The 17,556-nt window shown below is 40.9% G+C and overlaps 1 protein-coding gene across 2 annotated transcripts in view; it reads right to left on the bottom strand.

Moving 5' to 3' along the window:
* The window catches only part of EPAS1 (endothelial PAS domain protein 1), a 137,925-nt gene that overhangs the window by 23,010 nt on the left and 97,359 nt on the right, over positions 1 to 17,556 (bottom strand). For both annotated transcript variants that reach the window (XM_075595804.1, XM_075595805.1), the window contains 5 exons: positions 17,108 to 17,192; positions 16,250 to 16,368; positions 15,944 to 16,146; positions 6,821 to 6,927; positions 91 to 238 (listed from right to left, as the gene is read on the bottom strand). In XM_075595804.1, the coding sequence (XP_075451919.1) occupies positions 91 to 238; positions 6,821 to 6,927; positions 15,944 to 16,146; positions 16,250 to 16,368; positions 17,108 to 17,192 (662 nt within the window). The remainder of the gene's footprint in view (positions 1 to 90; positions 239 to 6,820; positions 6,928 to 15,943; positions 16,147 to 16,249; positions 16,369 to 17,107; positions 17,193 to 17,556) is intronic.

The raw sequence follows: 17,556 nt of genomic DNA, 5'->3' as shown, positions 1-17,556 counted from the left end.
CAAAACATTACAAGGTTCTAAACTAAAATTGTACACAGTCTAACTTATCATGAATTAATTGCAGGCTTTTGCTTGCAAGATTTGCCTCACCTCAGTACGTAGTTGACACAGACAATGCATTGTGGTTGAGAGTTGCGCGTGTTGTATATGACCGTGCCTTGAGTCTCCAGCCATACGTATCCACCATTCTTTGCAAGCATCCGATATTGACTGCTGACCACTTGACCTTTTGTGCACACTAATAAATCAAATTAACAATATGAGAAATCAACATCATGCAAAATACTTTAACTGTGTATATATGTGTATATATATTCTGAGTGCTTATTATTGAGACTTCTTTTTATATATACATTATTAAGGTTATGGTGGGTAAAAAAGTGACAAAAACCCTACACTGTAAAGCATATGGCAAATATTACTGTATGCTCATTTGCATGGCTCAGACAGGTCTGCAATCCTGCCTTTCACCATTATCACCCAGCACACAGCACTTCCACTGCAGCAAGGGATTCTGGGAAATGACATGCAAATGAGCACACAGTGCCACCTTTTGTCGCAAGCTCACATTACATGAACAACCCTTAAGCCAATGCATGCTGCTTTAAACACAGCTTTTAAACATAGGCTCACAAAAAAGACTGTTTCGACCTTGTGGGTCTCTTCAGTGTGATATATATTAGAGATTTTATAGAGACCGAAATATTATTGAAATAAAAATATACCCTAGTTATTCATAGACATGCCGTGTTTCTGCCATTAAATACGACTACCATGTCACCAAGAATATGAGGTCAGTCTTTCGTCCTCACATAGTTAAGGACTGGATACACATTACATTGCAATATTTAGTCTTTTACCCTAACTATCCCTTTAGGTATATATGTTTGATTCCAATGGTGCTGAGTCTATAAACAAGAAAAGTTAACAGAAGTCCGGTCATTCGGATGAAACGCGTAGGGGTATCACTTGCGCTGTGACCTGTGTAGCAGTTTGAAGCCTCTGCCTTACCGATAGCTGTCTCCCTGCTGAGAGATCCAAATCTCGTGCTGACGCTGACTACCCAGAAAGGCAACCCCTCCCCTACCAGTGAAGGACGGAAGGAGAAGGTCCGTGACGTCAGACGCCGCCAGAGTGCGGGAGTAAGAGACACGAGAAGTACTCTATTCAGCAAATTTAAGCAGAGCCAAGCAAAGCTGCGTCGTTCCTGAACCCAGAGTGGTTAAACTGCTTTTTATATTCTGGAGCATGTGAGTGCACTGGAGCTCCTTGCTCTAGTTTTGTTTATGTATTAAAACTGTGTTGCACTATTTTTTCTTCTCTTTTCTTTTTAACATATGCTGCTTTTACTGAGACCTGATTCCTGTGAACAAACATCTTAACCTGCGAGAGGAGTTTTTGCGCTTCGTGTACTCTTCCAGATGCAACCTTGAGGGATTGAGAAATTCCTCACACCAGCAGCATCTCCTCTTGGTGATATTAATTATTTTTGAATCATTTTTCAATTATTATTTTAATATAATTTGGGTTTGCGCTTACATTTCCTGTATCATGTCCTGAGAAGGCACAGATAGGAGAAGGATCACATACTGTAGAGTGGCTGTCTCGGGTGGAAACTGAAACCACAAACTTGGCATTCAAGACTAGACCTGTGTGAATGTCTGAGTTTGGTAAATTTTAAGATCTTGCATATCGCGTACCCTTCTGTTTAACACGAGTTAACCTGTTTCATTTGTGGGGAGACGTACAGTACTAAAATACAAATAATATACCCATATATTGTTTTGGGTTTTTTTTGCCTACATTTATATATTAGATACATATTAATACATATATAATCTCACCACAAATTGAAGAAGTAGCTATAGAGGAACTGATAACAAGACAAGAGATTATCTAGGGGAAGCAAGGCAAATTTAGAGCTAAACTGACTCAAATTACTACATTTCCATATTGCGTCTCTTTGCGTCAATATATCAAGGTCTTTGCACCAATTTCTATGCCATGTGCGTCAGCTTGTGATTTGGGGGAGTTAAGAAGGAGTTACGTGATGCACAGATTGTAATGAAATTAATCAAATTCTGCGTCTCCATGCATCACTTTTTTTTTTATCTTTTGTGTGACAAATTTCTGCCAGGTGGCGTAAACTTTACTGGCTCACAATTGTCTCCGAATGTATTAAATACTTTCTTACATATGATGCAAACAAAAACAGAAAATTGATCCCTGCATCAACATAAATCTCTATGAGCACTTTCCTTATATTGATACTGCACATCTCCTCCTATGTGTTTCTGTGATTGGCTAATTCTCCAGCACTGCTGTATAATAAACATCGGAGGTCTTGCATGTGGTTGCAATATGAATAAGGTGCAGTACTATTGCTGCTATCTTATCCCGGCAGTCCAACTGAAAGGGTTAGTATAATTAGTCAACGCATTTTTTGATTGTTTAAACAAAGGGAACTGCTTTGGTGCTTTCTACTTCAATATTTCTGAGTTGAACAAAATGAAAAGATTTAGCTGTAATACATTGAGTGCTCGTGTTCTGTCCTGTTTTATGAAACATAATTGTCCTCTTAATAAGCAGCATGTCAGTGACAGTCATTACAAGGGTGGCTGTTGCATTAAATAAAGGCTTTTACTGCTTTAATCTCATTTTTCAGAAAGTACATCATGTTCCAATGTGACAAAAAGCAGCAGGGCCCCTTCTGAGTTTCACTGTACATTAGTTATCAATCTCTCATATCTCTGCTATTTGGCTCCATGTTCTGTCCCAGGATATAGTCCCTTCTACACGTACATTTATGCATATTACATTAATAGCTTGCATTAGTATAAATCTTTTGAAATGAGAGCCATTGTCAGTTTTCTTTCAGGGGTATTATTGCCGTCACCAGTTAGATGGAATCTTGAGCATATTACTAATTCTTAACTAAAGTCTACAATTATGGCCACCGGACTGCAACTATGGCTCCTCAATGCCGCTTTCTGTAGGCCGCCCGAGTGAGCTCCGACTTCGCAGTCATTTTAAATCTTGCCGCGTGGCCAGTTGATGGCTGGCTCCGCCGTTACTGATATCCAGGGGGTTCCCACACGTTCAGGGACCATGGATGAGTTTTGGGGAGATCCTAGTTCAGGTAAGTTAAAGCAGCAGTCGGTACTTATGACCATGTTTGTTGCATTTTATTTTTTTTATATAACTATATAAATAAAGGTTATCTATTGCTACACAGGGTCAGAGGGCAGCACTAAGGATATTTTTCTTTGTCGTGGTTTAATTCCTATGGTACCTACTCAATATAATGAAAAAAGCAGCATAGCACCATCTTTTGTAAAATACAATGTTAGTACTACTGTACATGCTATCAGAATAGGTTCACAATGATTTCCACTTCTGGCAATGTAGTAAATGTTTAAAACTGCTTTTACTATACAGATAACAAACAGATGAAGCGATTACTGCCTCTTACTCACACTAGATTCACTAAGTTCCGTTAGACCTGCATCAAATAACGTGACGCAACCTAAAACAAGACAGTCGTTATTTCCCCGGAATTAACGCCTTATTCCCAAAGGTAATCAAACGTAATGTCCGTAACTGAGCTCACTAGTCTAGGGTTAATACAACCTAGGCGTTATTTAAGGCAGCAATCCAGACAAAATTACTAATTCATTTTTTTACATATTTGCAAACGGGCATCCTCCAGAGCTGAACTGCTCTGTTGCTAGCTCCATGGACCCCTGGTTCAGAGATAGTTACTTTTTTGGTGCTCCTTCATGTAAAATCTAACATGGCTACCGGTGTTGGCCAACAGGAAGATTCGAGCAATGACTTCCTATTGACCCGAGGGACCCGCAAAATTTGTCAGTCATATTGAATTCCTGGTGGGAGCTTTAAAATGAAATTATGAAAAACAATCATTTTTTTGGAGGAGCCTGGTTTGGTGCTTTAACCCTTGACATTAATCCCAGCCGGACACAGATACAGGGCTTTTCCTAGTGCTTTACCTAGGGCTTTTTTCCTCTCCAGCAGAAGCCTTATTTGGGTGTCAGGATAGGAGTAACGCAACAGTGAGGTATTACTTAAGTAACCCAAATCAAGGACTATAGGCGCAAAAAGAAAACAAATGGAGAAGCAATAAAGTGTAGTATATTCTGAAAAAATTGTGAAAAACTAATATATGTGTAATGGATTCACAACGTTGAAATTGGGATCAGCATACATCATGAAACATCTTGTAGGTAAATCTTGATTCCCTTCAGTGAAGCTGCAGGGCTATATAGCGCCTCAGGACATGAGAGGACCAAGAAAAGGCAAAGAACGAAAACAGAGTAATATCTTCATTAATGATTAACAAAGCTTTGCTCTATGCACTCACAAAAGTAAAGTCTTTGGGCGTTATCGTTAAGCCAATTAGACGGGATGGCACCGGAGAGTCTGCAGTTAGGACGCTGCTCCCTTGTGCACTTGGCCTCTGACTCTACCCCCGCGATGGCGTATTCTGCTTCCCTGCGTTGCATCCTTAGATCCTCATGGAAACTCTGCCTCCTCATCACAGCGTTCCACCCTACACATTTCGCCAATTGGCTTCCTCAGGGGTGATCAGAATATATGACAATATATTTATCCTTCATTTATTTCCTTCTCGTGCCTGGAATCCTCGGTTTTGGAAATGTCTAAATAAAAACCTTTCCCTGGGTTTTTTGGACTTTTAGTGGCTATAAGGATAACTAATGATTTATGCTTAGTATATTTAGTTTTATATACATATTCACTCACATTGGTTGGTATTGTCACATATTTTGGTGCACATCTAGAGTGAACTACTGGGTTCTTTATTTTGTCATACATTTCTCATTTTGTGCCCTTTTTATCTTGTTTTCATGACTTTAACATAGCTTTATTTACCGGAGTTAACCTTAAGAGATCCTATTGAATGTGGGATGAATATAATTTAGGCTATAATGATCATGCCAAATAGAACAACCGTTAAAAATAACACCAAACATTTTATAGGAGTAACGTCACGCTACTTACTTTAGTGAATACTGCGGTACTAATAATGTGTGTTAAAATAATAAACGTAGGTTACGGTCACGCTATATAGGATAATGGAGCTTAGTGAATCTATCCCTATGTACTATAACCTCTGCCAAAATAAGTACTTAACGTTCAAATCATCTCAGCCAATTAACTATTTAGCTATGGAAACTTACACTCAAATAACACATTGCTGGAACTATTAAGGACAGTAACCTCAACTCACATTACAGTATTGTGTGAATGAAATGAAGTGTGATGACTTCAGTCTCTTCTGACTAGCGATTGTTGTCTAGTTTCTTTTCTAAAGTAGACTCTTTAATAATACACTTTTTGTTTATTCATCCAAAGTGTTTTGCCTCTAATAAAGTTCCACATTAATACTACCACATTTTATCTGCCTTCGGGAAAAAAAAAAGGGTGGGTTAACCTTGTCGGGGCTTTAACATACGGTCCCCAGGGTTTGGACAAATGTTCCAGAGCAGAGAACTCTTTACAGCACTGTTGTATGAAACACTGCTGTAAATATTCACCATTGTCTGGAACTATAACAAAGGAAAAAAGGATGCTACAAACCCGTTTAATAGAAAAGTAGCTGAAGCAACAACAACACCGGTTTATTATTTTCTTTTAACTATGCATGGACTGAAGAGCCACCCAAAGCACGGCTGGCCTGGTCTTTCATTTTTCCTTTAGACGCTATGGTAGATATTTTATTATTTCATTTTGAGCATTTTCCTCTATAAAAATGAGTCCCGTTTGGTGAGAAAATGTGTAATTGCAGTGTGGAATGGGTTACACGATTATCATAATCATTAGCAATAAAATTACTAGTTGCCATTTTAACATCCCAGAAAATTGTTTTGTTCTAAAATTGGGGTGACTGGGACAGCCATTGTCTGGAAATTTGGCAAGATATAAAAAAAGAAAAAGAAATATAGAGGGCTTTGCAATCCAAAGAGAGACAAATCACAAACTCGTACCAAATCTAGATGGAGGGATTTACATGCAAATAGATAAATATTTATAATTATTTTCATGATAATATACAGTACAAAAACGGATGCCTCAAACTGAAAAGGTTCTATAAATTGTTCTTGTAAATTGAGAAATACATGTTCATATTTAGAAAATCTTGAAGTAAAAGCACTCATTTAAATCCATGTTCACCTTTCCCCATGTAAGTGAACAGGCTGCAGTGTATGATGATGTTGAGCATATCTACACAACTTTACAGAACTGGTGACAATTTTGTGTTTGTTATTAGGATGGCATCTCCAACATAAAGTTCGTTTAAAGCTAAATTTCAGGACTGCAAGGTTCAATAAAAAACAAACCAGTTAGCCATGTAACACCTCATCTGTAATTTCCACTGTTTAAGAGTTTCAAACAAAGGTCCACATTATGGACCAAAACCCTATTTTAATAAATCCCTCTATTTTGTGCACATGTAATCTTCTTGTTCATTAGTAACTTTGGCCAACTGCTACGCGGCAATGAAATTAGAGGTACCTTTTGTTTTCTTGAGGGGTTGGCCTCTACTATGTACAGTATGTATAATAATTTCATATACAACATTTTTTACCAAATAAACAATACAAACTGTTTTTTGTTACTGGGTACTTAAGGCCTCAAATGTCACTGAAGGAAAATTATGTAGCATTATTATTTTTTAAATGATAAGGGCTGACTTCTAAAACATTTCTTAGAATATTTACAACAGTGTATATTTATTTAAAAATTATCGTCGTGAATAAATAGCTGGTATAGTACTTACAATTCTGATGGCTCTTAGTCATAGTCTCAGAATCCAATGCGTGATAAAACTCGTATACAGAACGGCCAAGCAACTCCTCTGGATGATATCCAATCAATTCAGAAATTCTTAAAAATAAAAAATAAATGTTTAATTAACCAACTATGTTTATTGCCTGAAATAGGTTTACTTTTGCATCTCTTGAAAGTAGCCAGGAGCCAGAGACCGAAGACAATTTCTGGTAGGTACTTCTGAAAGATTGCACTGAGAATAGGTTTATCTTAATGGACTTCTGCGTTCCACCACAGTAAGGCTGCGTCCCCGCTGGCGCTGAGCGTGCAGTGCACGCGGTGCTTGCCGCTTTTACTTACATAAATGTATATGTGCAAGTCCCCGCTTACGCGGTGCGCGTGCTCGTGCGTGGGCACGCACGCTCACTCAAGCTTGGCGCTTGAGTAAACAAAAAAAAATTACTTTCAAGTGTGCTCAACTTGCCCGCAACGCCCCCGCCCCCCATGCGCACTTGCGAAATAGCCAGGACACCCGGCGCTCATGCTGGGAGAGCTGGTGACGTCACCACTCTCAAGCATGAGGGTGGTCAGCGCCAGCGCATGAGGGTGGTCAGCGCCAGCGGGGCCGCTGCCTTAGAGACACTGTTGCATAGACACATTGACAGAGGGCAGCGAAAGATGTATTAAGGTAAATTTGGAGCACAATTTACAATAGGGGGCCTATATATTAATGCAGCTTTTTTTTCAAGCACATGACCTAAAACAAATTGGTGAAACTAGAAAGCAGCCCCACCTTATACTTGGCAGATTTATTGATAAAGATTAAAAGGAGACAAAGTGACACACAGAGGCACAACATTGAATACATCCCATTATGATCTTAATATCATGTAACTTCTCCTTCTGAAACCCCCCCTTGGTAAAATGTTACACAAAAGGCAAAAAAACAAAGCAAAAGCACGCTGACACGAAGAGGTGCGGAATGAAAATAATAACCATCAGTTTATCAGAGCATCGGTGCTACAGTCCTTTGCACCAGTTCTGCCTCCACGAGCCTTGACTTGTGATTTACAAAGCATCCATTGAAGGAGTTACAAGTTGCACTCATAACGATGGGGTTTATCCAATGATGTGTTTCTGTGCATCTTTTTCTCACATTTCACTATTACCAAAATAAATCCTACAGTTGATATACTGGAGCGCAAATAATCTGCCTCAAACATAAGAATCCCTTACTCCCATTTGACATATATGGAATCAGAAAAGGATGTAGTTCAATTTAAGAACAATGTGACCTAAAGGCAATGATAATAGCAGTAACAAAATAAATCTTATTACCGCAGATAAACGCAGGGATGCACAAAGGTCCAATAAGGGGTATTGGAGCTCAATTTGGCATCAACTGCCATTGACATGAATGAGAGTCAACGATGATCGAGCTCCGACACCCCTTACTGTATCTTCGTGAATCAGATCGAAATGTCTCACAAACATTGTCAGGATAAACTTTCAGACACGGTTAGAAAAGTAACAAGTGGCTCAGTATTAACCTATTTAACTCGTCACTGTTATTTGTTTAATTTAGATCAGTGTGACGATGTTTTTTAAAAAAGGCCACCTGTGCAGGAACATGGCCGTAAACTCTTAACACTGATAGTTTACCTAGGAGCTTTTCCTAGCTGGTTACAGCACGGTGTGCTTATTATTCTCACTTAGGGCGTGCCATCATTGCATGCGTCTATGAATTCTGGTTACGGGTAATTCATGAAACAACAAAACACACATACAGTGTAGATCTCTTCGCGAACATAATGTACTTGGTGGTTTACTTATGTTAACAGAACATTGTTCACCGTAGCAATGTGTTTATTTATGGGGAATAATCTGTGTCACACTATGATTTGATTAATATAAAATGTTTCATGTAGACAATTGCAGGTCTGGTGAAACAAAGCCTGATGTTTTGCTATTGAACCATAAACAACCCTATAGGGACATCCAAACTAAAGAAAGGGAATATCGGCTTTTTTTTTGCCGGAGTACGCGACGCAAATGATAACCTTGAAGCAAAGACCATTTTGATGGCAAGAAGAGCAGAGTAATGTGCTGCAAAATACACTTGCAAGAAAGGTGTTAGGGTAACTTTGCTTGCTTCTCACTCCCTTCAGAATTAAAGTAAAACAGGGATAGAAATCAGAGTGTTCAACAGTGTAAAGGCTCCGGTCAGTAGATACAGGGACCAGAAAATCTTATGGGGAAGTCATTAATAAATACAGCTGCTTGCCCTGCTCCACACATACTGTATATGAGAGGTTAATCTGGCACAACCCCAGTTATACAGTGAGCTACGGGCAGTGGAAATCGGGTGCTCTGCACAGTGCCAAATCACCAGATTTTTTAAAGTTAATAATGCATGCAAACAAACTGTGTTAATTATAAACTCATTAAAATATCTCTTCCGCACGATGTGACTCTAAAATGAAGTTAATCTTGCTCGAAGGACAACTGTGTCAAATGTAAAAAAAAAACATGATAGACGACGGTGTTACGTACAACTCCAGCCACAGTTCTTCCTTCGCACATTGCTAGTATGACATAGGCTCTTAAAGTGTCAAGACACTAATTAAAATCTGGCAGTCTAAATGACATGGTCATGTACTAGCAGTGTGGCTCCTGTCATTTATAAAGTCCACTTAAATATCAAAGAAAGTCCTTCCTCCATGAGCACATCAGTTCTATTGGGACTGATACTGACACATAGAAAGTTTGGGAAGCGCAGTAATCACCATATATAAAAGACAGAATAATACAGTATAGGGCAAATAGCGTTTTCACTGTGAATCATATACTGTAGCTGTGTGATGTCAATGCGATGGGGTCTCATTTTTTCAGAATTTAACCAGCATTTTCCAAATCTTTGATTGGTAAGTTGGTATGGTGGTAGATGGATATTTAACCTTTAGGTTTCTTGTGATGTGCAGTTCTACAGGTGTCCAGTGTTGTAGTGATCTCCAATCAAATGGAAACAACCATAACATAAACTATACTAAATATGTTTATAAACAATTGAAAATACACTTACATAGTGTTAAAATTGCAGAGCCATGTAGAACTACAGATATATGGTTTGCTAATCTAGGCACCTATAGTTCTACATGCCTATGCGATTTTAACACTATGTAAGTGTTTCATTTTTTTATAAACATATTTGGTATAGTTTATGTTATGGTTGTTTCCATTTGATTGGAGATCACTACAACACTGGAAACCTGTAGAACTGCACATCACAAGAAACCTAAAGGTTAAATATCCATCTACCACCATACCAACTTACCAATCAAAGATTTGGAAAATGCTGGTTAAATTCTGAAGAAATATGAGTCCCCATCTCATTAACATCACACAGCTATATCATTCACAGTGAAAACGCTATTTGCCCTATGCTGTATTATTCTCTCTTTCATATATGGTGATTACTGCGCTCCCCAAACTTTCTGCTGCAACATTCAACTGAGACGGAATTTGGACCATCCTCCATGGGTTTTAAGCTGCATTTTATCACATTTATCACAGAGCACTTAATTTAAGTTGTTTAAATCACTGTATCTCACCTTAATTTACTGGCAATTTTGCCAGACAAATTCCCTTAATTGATTATTTGATTATTTAATCATTATCCACCCCTCACTAGAGCCCTTTACTTTTCTCTACTGACACACAGAGACTGACACTGACACACCTCTCTCTCTTTAAGGGAGCTGCGCGCTCTTGCCTGATCCCCCCTGTCAGCTGGAAGTTGATGCGAATTCCGACGCCGGCAGGGAGAGGAAGGCTAGCAGTAACCGGGCGGCTGCTGCTGCTGAACTCTGGAGCCGCTGTTATGTGGGGGAGCCGCCACGCCGCCGGGCTTGGGACAGCATGGGAGAGTTGTCCCAGCTCTTCCCCCTAGGCGGCTGCGGAACCCCTGAGAAATACTCGCGGAACCCCGGTTGAAAATTACTGGTCTATGGTAATGTTTCAATAAATACAGCAGCACTGTTAGAATTAAAGTAGCATGGCTGAGGAAACCAAGGTGTGGTAGTGACCGTTTTTACACAAACAAATCTGATGCTACTCACCTCGCCACAAGGACCTCTTGCCACTGGCCGCTTCGCTGCCAAAGTAAACTTACCCCCAAAAAAACCTAATACCAATGCTACCCCCACCCTAAAAACCCTAAATAAACACTTTACCATAATTCCCTACCCTTAAAAGGTTTAACCCTTTACCATAAACCCCTATCCTAATCCCCTGTCCTAAAAAACTTAACCCCTTACCCTAAAACCTTTTAACCTAATCCCCAACCCTAAAAACCTAACCCCTTACCCTAAACCCCGATCCTTATCCCGCTACCCTAACCGCTAAATGACCCCTTACATTAACTTACCCTGGAGAAGCAGCCGGCGACTGAGCGTCCAGCACCAGAGGGGCCCTCTGCGGCCAAACGCTGGCAGAGAACTGGTTGCGGCAAGATGGCCATGACCAAATGTCCGAGTCCAGTAGTGACAGGGTAACCTCCACAAACTGTTTTCTAGCTCTGCTGCATTAGGCATTTCCTATTTACTGGTAATCACTGTATATGCAATACATGCGAGCCTTCACTTTTAAATGAACAGTATGGTCAAAAATATGCAAGCAAAGTAAACATTTTTTTTTTGTCTTGAGAATGAACTTCTTTTGAAACACATAAATCAGATCTATGAATTCAGTATGTTAAGTACTGTATACATTACAAGATTCCTCTCAAATCCTCTGCGTTTGGGATTCTTATAGCTTAGTTCTGGCATTCAAATCAAAATGTATAGTTTTATGTTACATGTAAAGCGTGAAGCTTTAAAGTTAGCAGTATTATGTACGTGTATTTATTTAAAACTTTCTTATAGAGTGCCTCCTCCAAAAGGTCTCACAGTACTTCACATTAATAAGAATGCAATAAAGTAAAATAAACGTCTCTTGATGTCTTACAACACAGCATTGTAGAAAAAGACTGGTTATGCCACTCCTGAAGAAGCAATTCATGGTCAGTCAGCCACCTCACGCTAACCTCTCCTGAAGAAGCAATTCTTGGTCAGTCAGCCACCTCATTCTAACCTCGTCTGAAGAAGCAATTCTTGGTCAGTCAGCCACCTCATGATAACCTCTCCTGAAGAAGCAATTCTTGGTCAGTCAGCCACCGCATGCTAACCTCGCCCTCTTTGAAAAAGTCTCTTAGACGAAACGCGTCAGAGAACCTGTCCTGTTTTTAATGGCAATGTTGCCGGAATAAAGCTTTTGCACGCAGTCACTGCCGCCAGCCTGTCTTTTTGCTGTGCTCCAATGTCCTTGTTTCTCCCCTCCTCTAACCTTGCCTGAAGAAGCAATTCTTGGTCAGTCAGCCACCTCATGCTAACCACCCCTGAAGAAGCCATTCTTAGACAGTCAGCCACCTCATGCTAACCTCTCCTGAAGAAGCAATTCTTGGTCAGCTACAGTTATTATCAGTCTAAAGGGGTTGTTCAGTACACTAATCCTTAAAGTTCTGTTAAATCAGAGCTCTGTTAACGTCATGTTATCAAAATCAGTAATGCCAATCCACAGGGGGAAGGGAGAGGGAAGAGATGCCGGAGACAAGGTAAGGAGGGGGCGCGAGCAGGGATGGAGAGCAGGCAGGGGGGTGCAGACTGAAAAGTTTGCGCACCCCTGGGTTAGAACACCCAGTCCGCCATCAACTGCTGTTGACTTGAATACAGTAGGTGTTAACGCCGCATGCGGAAAACACAAACCAGTACTGCCGCTTAATGAATGCACCCTAAATGAGATGCCGTAAGAAACAAAAACAAAATCATTTGAATGGAAAGCAAATAAGTAAAAATTTTACTTTTTGGGCGATTTAAGCTTTTTTTAAGAAAGCTATTATATTGGGAGATTATTTCCTTTTTGTTTTTTGCCAGCAGCATGTGACACAACACTGATAAAAATCCCAAACAAGCAAAGTCATTAAAGCAACACCTTCTCTACCATTTTAACATGACCTATAAGAGCACTTTCCCATTCATCTGAGCATTGACTTACAGAAACTTCCACTTCCTGGAGTGTAAACCAGGGGTGTGCAAACTGGGCGGCGCAAGATTTTCTGGGGGAGGGGGCGGCTGTTTCAAAGGCGCCGCGCTCTTCCCCAGGGTTCAATCATTCTAAGTGTTTTAATCAGTTAATGTAAATTGTATTAATGCATTGAAGGTAGGGGAGCCAAATGTTGATGTACGGTTATTTTCTGGTGGATTTAGTTTTTTTCCATTTTTATGAGCTCAATTACAAGTTGCCATGAACGACTTTACACTTTCTTTTGAGATGTTACATTTTTTTTAACATTTTCCTGTAATGTTTGTTGGTTGTATGTGGGAATGCACTTTTAGGTCACTTAAATTTTGCCTTTCAAAGTTTTTTTAACCTTGTATCAAACTTTACCATAACCTATATTTCAGAGAAAATGTCTCTACATTTGTTAGAGATTTCTCCTGCACATGCCTTGGAACAGTATGTGCAGGCTTTTTAAAAAAAAGTTTCTTCTTCTAGTCTCCAAATTTGTTCAAAGTACAATTGAGAAAATGTCACTTTCACCACATTAGCTTGTGCAGTGGGGTACCCCCTGGCTACTATTCTACCCTATGTGATGGCAGTAAACACTGGTATTTACAGGTTTGCCAGTACTTGGTATGGGGTTTTCCCCTTCACCTTTGGTATTGCACTTGAGTGATGACAGGGGGTGGTACATCCTGTTGTAGCTTTGACAACGGCGTGTCCACCTTCTGGCTGTACTTAAGGGCAGGACCGCCCTAAAGTTAGTGGTTGTAGTTACTTCCCTCTGAGGAAGACAGGTCACATGTCTGGGAGCCTGAGATTGGGCCTACCCATGTGCTCTTCCCCACGGGGAGGAGTGAGTGTTAACCAATACCTCTGCCTCCGCTAGGGAGCTGGGGAAGGGCTAGGGTGGCTGCGGATGCCCTTGGCCTGTAGTGACGGTCCAGGGACCATCTCCAGTGAGAGCTGATCTAAGAGACTGTATCTAACAGACAACTGCTGCGTAGCTGTTGGTTGCTGCAAAGTGTGTAGTAATATACCATTCCTGTTTGTAAACAAACCTACTTTTCATCACTAATCAACACACACAAGTCCATCTCACCTCAGGACTTTGCTGACTTTTTTAAGGAAAAGGTGGAATCCATATGTCAGAACATCCGATCCGTTGCCTCCTCCCATCCCACACCGCTTCCTAACTCTCCTCCTGCCTTTCTTGTCTCTTTTTCTGCTATCTCGGAGGAGGATGTGTCACTGCTGATCTCCTCTTCTCCCTCTACCACCTGCCATCTGGATCCCATGCCTTCCCATCTCCTAAAACCTCTTGCTCCTTCTATAATCCCTATGCTCACAAAGATCTTTAACTCTTCCCTCTACTCTGGTACTTTTCCATCCTCCTTCAAGCATGCAACCGTTATACCATTGCTCAAAAACAGCAAGCTTGACCCTACCTGTCCTTCTAACTATCGACCTGTCTCCTGCCTTTTGCCTACAAACTCCTTGAATGTCTCTTCTAGACCCTCTACAATATGGCTTACGCACTGCTCACTCTACTGAAACAGCCCTCACTAAAATAACCGACGACCTCCATGCTGCCAAAGACAGAGGTCATTACACTCTGCTCATATTACTGGACCTCTTGCAGCATTTGACACCGTGGACCACCCTATTCTCCTTCACATTCTCCATACTCTTGGTATTCGGAACAAGCTCTATCCTGGATATCCTCTTACTTCTCCCATCATACTTTCAGTGTCTCTTTTGCTAACACCTCCTCCTCCTCTATCAATCTCTCTGTGGGGGTACCACAGGGCGCTGTCCTGGGACCCCTTCTCTTTTCTCCTTATACGCTCTCTCTAGGTGACCTAATCACATCTTTTGGGTTTAAATATCACCTCTATGCTGACGACACACAAATTTACCTTTCAAACCCTGACCTTACACCTGCTATACATTCCAAAGTTTCTGAATGTCTCTCGGGAATATCATCCTGGATGGCCATCCGCCGACTGAAACATGGCAAAAACAGAGCTCCTTATACTTCTTCCCAAACCTGGCCCTACTACCTTCTTCCACATTACTTTTGGAAATACGATCATTCACCCAGTAGCTCAAGCACACTGTCTAGGGGTCACACTCGATTCCTCTCTCACATTCTCCACTCACATTCAAAAGTTTCTAAAACTTGTCTCTTTTTCCTCCGCAATATCACAAAGATACGCCCTTTCCTCTGTTGCTCGACTGTTAAAACTCTGACTCAGGCCCTGATTCTCTCCCGTCTTGATTACTGCAACCTCCTGCTGTCTGGCCTCCCTGCCTCTCACCTGTCTCCCCTGCAATCTATCCTAAACGCTGCTGCCAGAATCACTCTACTCTTTCCTAAATCTGTCTCCGCGTCTCCCCTCTTGAAATCCCTCTCCTGGCTTCCGATCAAATCCCGCATCTCACACTCAATTCTCCTCCTCACTTTTAAAGCTTTACACTCTTCTGCCCCTCCTTACATCTCAGCCCTAATTTCTCGCTATACACCATCCCGACTCTTGCATTCTTCTCAAGGATGTCTTCTTTCTACCCCCTTTGTATCTAAAGCCCTCTCCCGCCTTAAACCTTTCTCACTCACTGCCCCGAACCTCTGGAATGCCCTTCCCCTCAATACCCGACTAGCACCCTCTCTATCCACCTTTAAGGCCCACCTTAAGACACATTTGCTTAAAGAAGCATATGAATAGAACTGTGGATAATCCTGGACACATGATACATAAAGCTTGGCCCCCTGCAGACGCACACTAGAATTCCCTCCTACTGTCTCTATACGTTCCCCTACCTACCAATTACATTGTAAGCTCCACGGAGCAGGGACTCCTCTTCCTTAATGTTACTCTTATGTCAGAAGCACTTATTCCCATGACCTGTTATTTATATTACAGTATTTGTTATTTATATGATTACAGCATGTATTACTACTGTGAAGCGCTATGTATATTTATGGCGCTATATAAATAAAGATATACAATACAATAATAATAAATTAGCTACTCACCTGTCATCACAATAAGTGAATTTCAGGTCCATGCTGTGGCGACTTAGGAAAGTCTTACTGTCCAATGGGATGTCAATGTTGGAGGGGTGTTGTATAGGTTCACACATCATGACAAGGCAGTTGAGCAAGGGTTCCTTATACCCACAAATTGTGTGAGGGTGGTAGGTGTCATACACTTTAACATGTCCAGTACAATGTAGCACCTAAAATAAATTAAATCACAGTTTAATATTGCCTTTAAACTGAAACATGGTCCATTTCTATCAGTTTTAAATCCTATTACAAGCATTCTTCCTGTGATTTTACCTTCCATGTGGCAGATTTGAGATTTACAGTTCTGCCTCTGTTGGTAACGGTACATTTCAACCTCATGAAGAAATCACGCTCGGTATTCGCATCCTTGTTTTTCTTTCCGAGTCCAGCACCTAAACAAAAAAGTACAAACCAAATACTTTCATTCTATAGCCATAGCACCAAATCTTATTGTTATCTGATTAATACGTTATGTTTCTCTCTTAGACAACTATGAATTTCTTGTTTTTCTGCAGGATAGGCAGCAATGTACAGACGAGAAAACGAGTATTCTAAGGCTTGCCATAAACTAGCCTGGTTACATACTGGGTACATGATGGGTGTAACCTGGTTAGTTTAAGGCAAGTTTAAGGCATTTCTGCATTGACTAATGACCCATCGGATTAACACAGCAGGGGTCCCTGGCAGTCCCATTCAGTTTAATCTGATGGGCCATTAGTCAATGCAGAAATGCCTTAAACTTGCCTTAAACACGACCCAGCATGTACCTGGGTCTTTTTGGCGATTGCCACTGGTTTGTGTTAGAATAACTGTCGACACTACAGTACATAGAATTTTATAGGTACAATGTTCAGAGAGGTGAATTAACTTCTCAAGGTCACAAGGAACTAGGCTTCTAGATTCAACCCGGGTTATTCCCCTGTAATGACCACTGCACCATAAGAGAGAAAATACTGTAAGAGATGGCACAATCTTATTCAAATTTTCAGTGACTCTGACACTAATTCCATGGACAGTGTGTCTTTCTCTTTTGTATTTTAGGACTTGAAGCTCACTGTAAACTAAAAGACCAATTTAACAAATATGTTGTGGTACTTTTATACTAAAGTAAATACAAATTCTATTGCATACCTGTTTTCAGGCTCAGATTTTCTCGAATTTCATCATGATCACATGGGTGAGTGAAGTCGAAGATGCTTTGGCCTGTTAATTCAACCTAAAATGAAAAATGTAAATATTTTATAACATAGATCAAGGAAATTAAAGTAAACCCCAACCTAGCCTCTGTGATTGGATGAAACCAGAACTGACATACGCATAAGGCTGCGAACCCGCTGCAGCAGGCGGGGCGCGCGGGCGCGCAGCCGCGAACCACCAGACCCTTGCCCGAATGGTCCCTGCCCCCGCTGCCTCCATCCGGCAGGGCTGACTACGTACTGTGACGCGTCAGCCGGCCGATGCTGCAAGAATCTAGTGATTTTCGGCGCTGACGCGTCACGTGGTACGCGAGTCAGCCAATGGGGAGGAGGGGAGGGAAGGAGCTAGATGGGAGGCGCCTTGGGCGGGGAGCAGGGAAGGAG

The sequence above is a fragment of the Ascaphus truei genome, chromosome 4 (genome assembly GCF_040206685.1).
Source record: "Ascaphus truei isolate aAscTru1 chromosome 4, aAscTru1.hap1, whole genome shotgun sequence".
Taxonomy (NCBI): domain Eukaryota; kingdom Metazoa; phylum Chordata; class Amphibia; order Anura; family Ascaphidae; genus Ascaphus; species Ascaphus truei.
The sequence above is the reverse complement of the archived record's forward strand: the minus strand, read 5'-3'. Positions and strand labels throughout refer to the sequence as shown.